The 1,588-nt window shown below is 31.9% G+C and overlaps 1 protein-coding gene across 1 annotated transcript in view; it reads right to left on the minus strand.

Annotated features, from left to right (window-relative positions):
* Nucleotides 1-1,249, minus strand: part of LOC137621608 (aldehyde dehydrogenase, dimeric NADP-preferring-like) — an 8,067-nt gene extending 6,818 nt beyond the window's left edge. Inside the window, exon 1 of the mRNA XM_068352032.1 lies at nt 1,096-1,249. Coding sequence (XP_068208133.1) covers nt 1,096-1,116 — 21 coding nt within the window. The 5' untranslated portion in view covers nt 1,117-1,249. The remainder of the gene's footprint in view (nt 1-1,095) is intronic.
* Between the last annotated feature and the right edge of the window lie 339 nt (nt 1,250-1,588).

Genomic DNA, 1,588 nt, shown 5'->3' on the forward strand with positions numbered 1-1,588 from the left:
GCTTGGAAAACGGTCAATGCTTTTTTCTTCAGGTGGACGCTTAGAATTGCTGGAAATGCAACAATCTCTCTCTCTCTCTCTCTCTCTCTCTCTCTCTCTCTCTCTCTCTCTCTCTCTCTCTCTCTCTCTCTCTCTCTCTCTCTCTCTATATATATATATATATATATCGGAAATTCCTTTGTGCCAAATTCCAAAACTTCCACTCGTAGTTAAAAGGAATTTTTAAATGATATTTTAATGACAATAAAACGAAATTTTTAATTCTAACTTTATCATTAAAAGAGACAATAAAAATATGTCTCATTTTAGGTCTTTTACAACTATCATGTCAAATTTGTATCAATACTAACTATAATTGATATCAATTAGGCACTTTCATAAATCCAGTTGTTTCAGTCTTCCGTTGTGAATATTTTCCTGATGTTTTTAAGCTAACAAACAATTATCTATTGTTGGTATCAGAAAATACTATTGTCACACCATAACATGTTTCAAACTCTAGAATTATCTTGTGTAAATTTCACGAATACACACAAATATACATACATATAAGGTCTGCGTGTGTGTGTGTGTTTTAACACCTTTAAATCTTAAAAAAACCAACTGATAGGTTCAAGACTTGTGTTTTGTGCTTTTTTTTTGCATTAAAAAAAAGGATTATATACGTACACACACACACACACTATATATATATATATATACATATATATATATATATATATATATATATATACATATATATGTACATATATATAAATGTATATATATATGTATGTATATATATGTATGTATATATATATATATATATATATATATATATATATATATATATATATATATATGTATATATGTATATATATATATATATATATATATATATATATATATATATATGATTATATTTATACATACTGTATATCCATAACAAATATCAATAGTAAGTCAAAACTAATAATGAATTTCACCCAATATCGAGTGGAGTGAATTAATCAAAGGATTTATGTCCTATGTGCATTCAATCATTAAACATCACAAGCGAAAGGTAACTGGGTCCTTCATTAAAGGATTGTAGTTGAAAAATAAAAAGACACTTACGGCTTTGTATGAAGGAGCCATGGTGATAATATCAGATCAAGAGAAGTGGAAATTAAAAGTGTTGCCGCTCAGTTTAGTCAGTCCGAACTACCGTCCCAACTCAACACAACTGCTTGCTCGAGGCCCGGCAGCCGCTATATAAGCCAGTGCAGGATTGCGCCACGGTTTCTTCTTCTTCTTCTTCTTCTTCTTCTTCTAGGAAAGACAACTCTATGATTCCTTATCTCGCTGGCGATGTGTAGGCAATGGTGGATTGCAGTACTCCTTTGCAAGGGTAAAGGTAATAGGTTGGCCAGGGCACCATCCACCTATTGAGATATTACCTTTAGAGAGTTATTGGGTCCTTTGACTGGTCTAACAGTATTAATTAAATTGGATCCTTCTCTCTGCTTACGGTTCATTTTCCCTTTGCCTACACATACACCGAATAGTCTGCCCGGTTCTTTACACATTCTCCCCTGTCTTGGATCTCATACACCTGACAACACTGAGA

Source organism: Palaemon carinicauda, chromosome 28, assembly GCF_036898095.1.
Source record: "Palaemon carinicauda isolate YSFRI2023 chromosome 28, ASM3689809v2, whole genome shotgun sequence".
Lineage (NCBI taxonomy): Eukaryota > Metazoa > Arthropoda > Malacostraca > Decapoda > Palaemonidae > Palaemon > Palaemon carinicauda.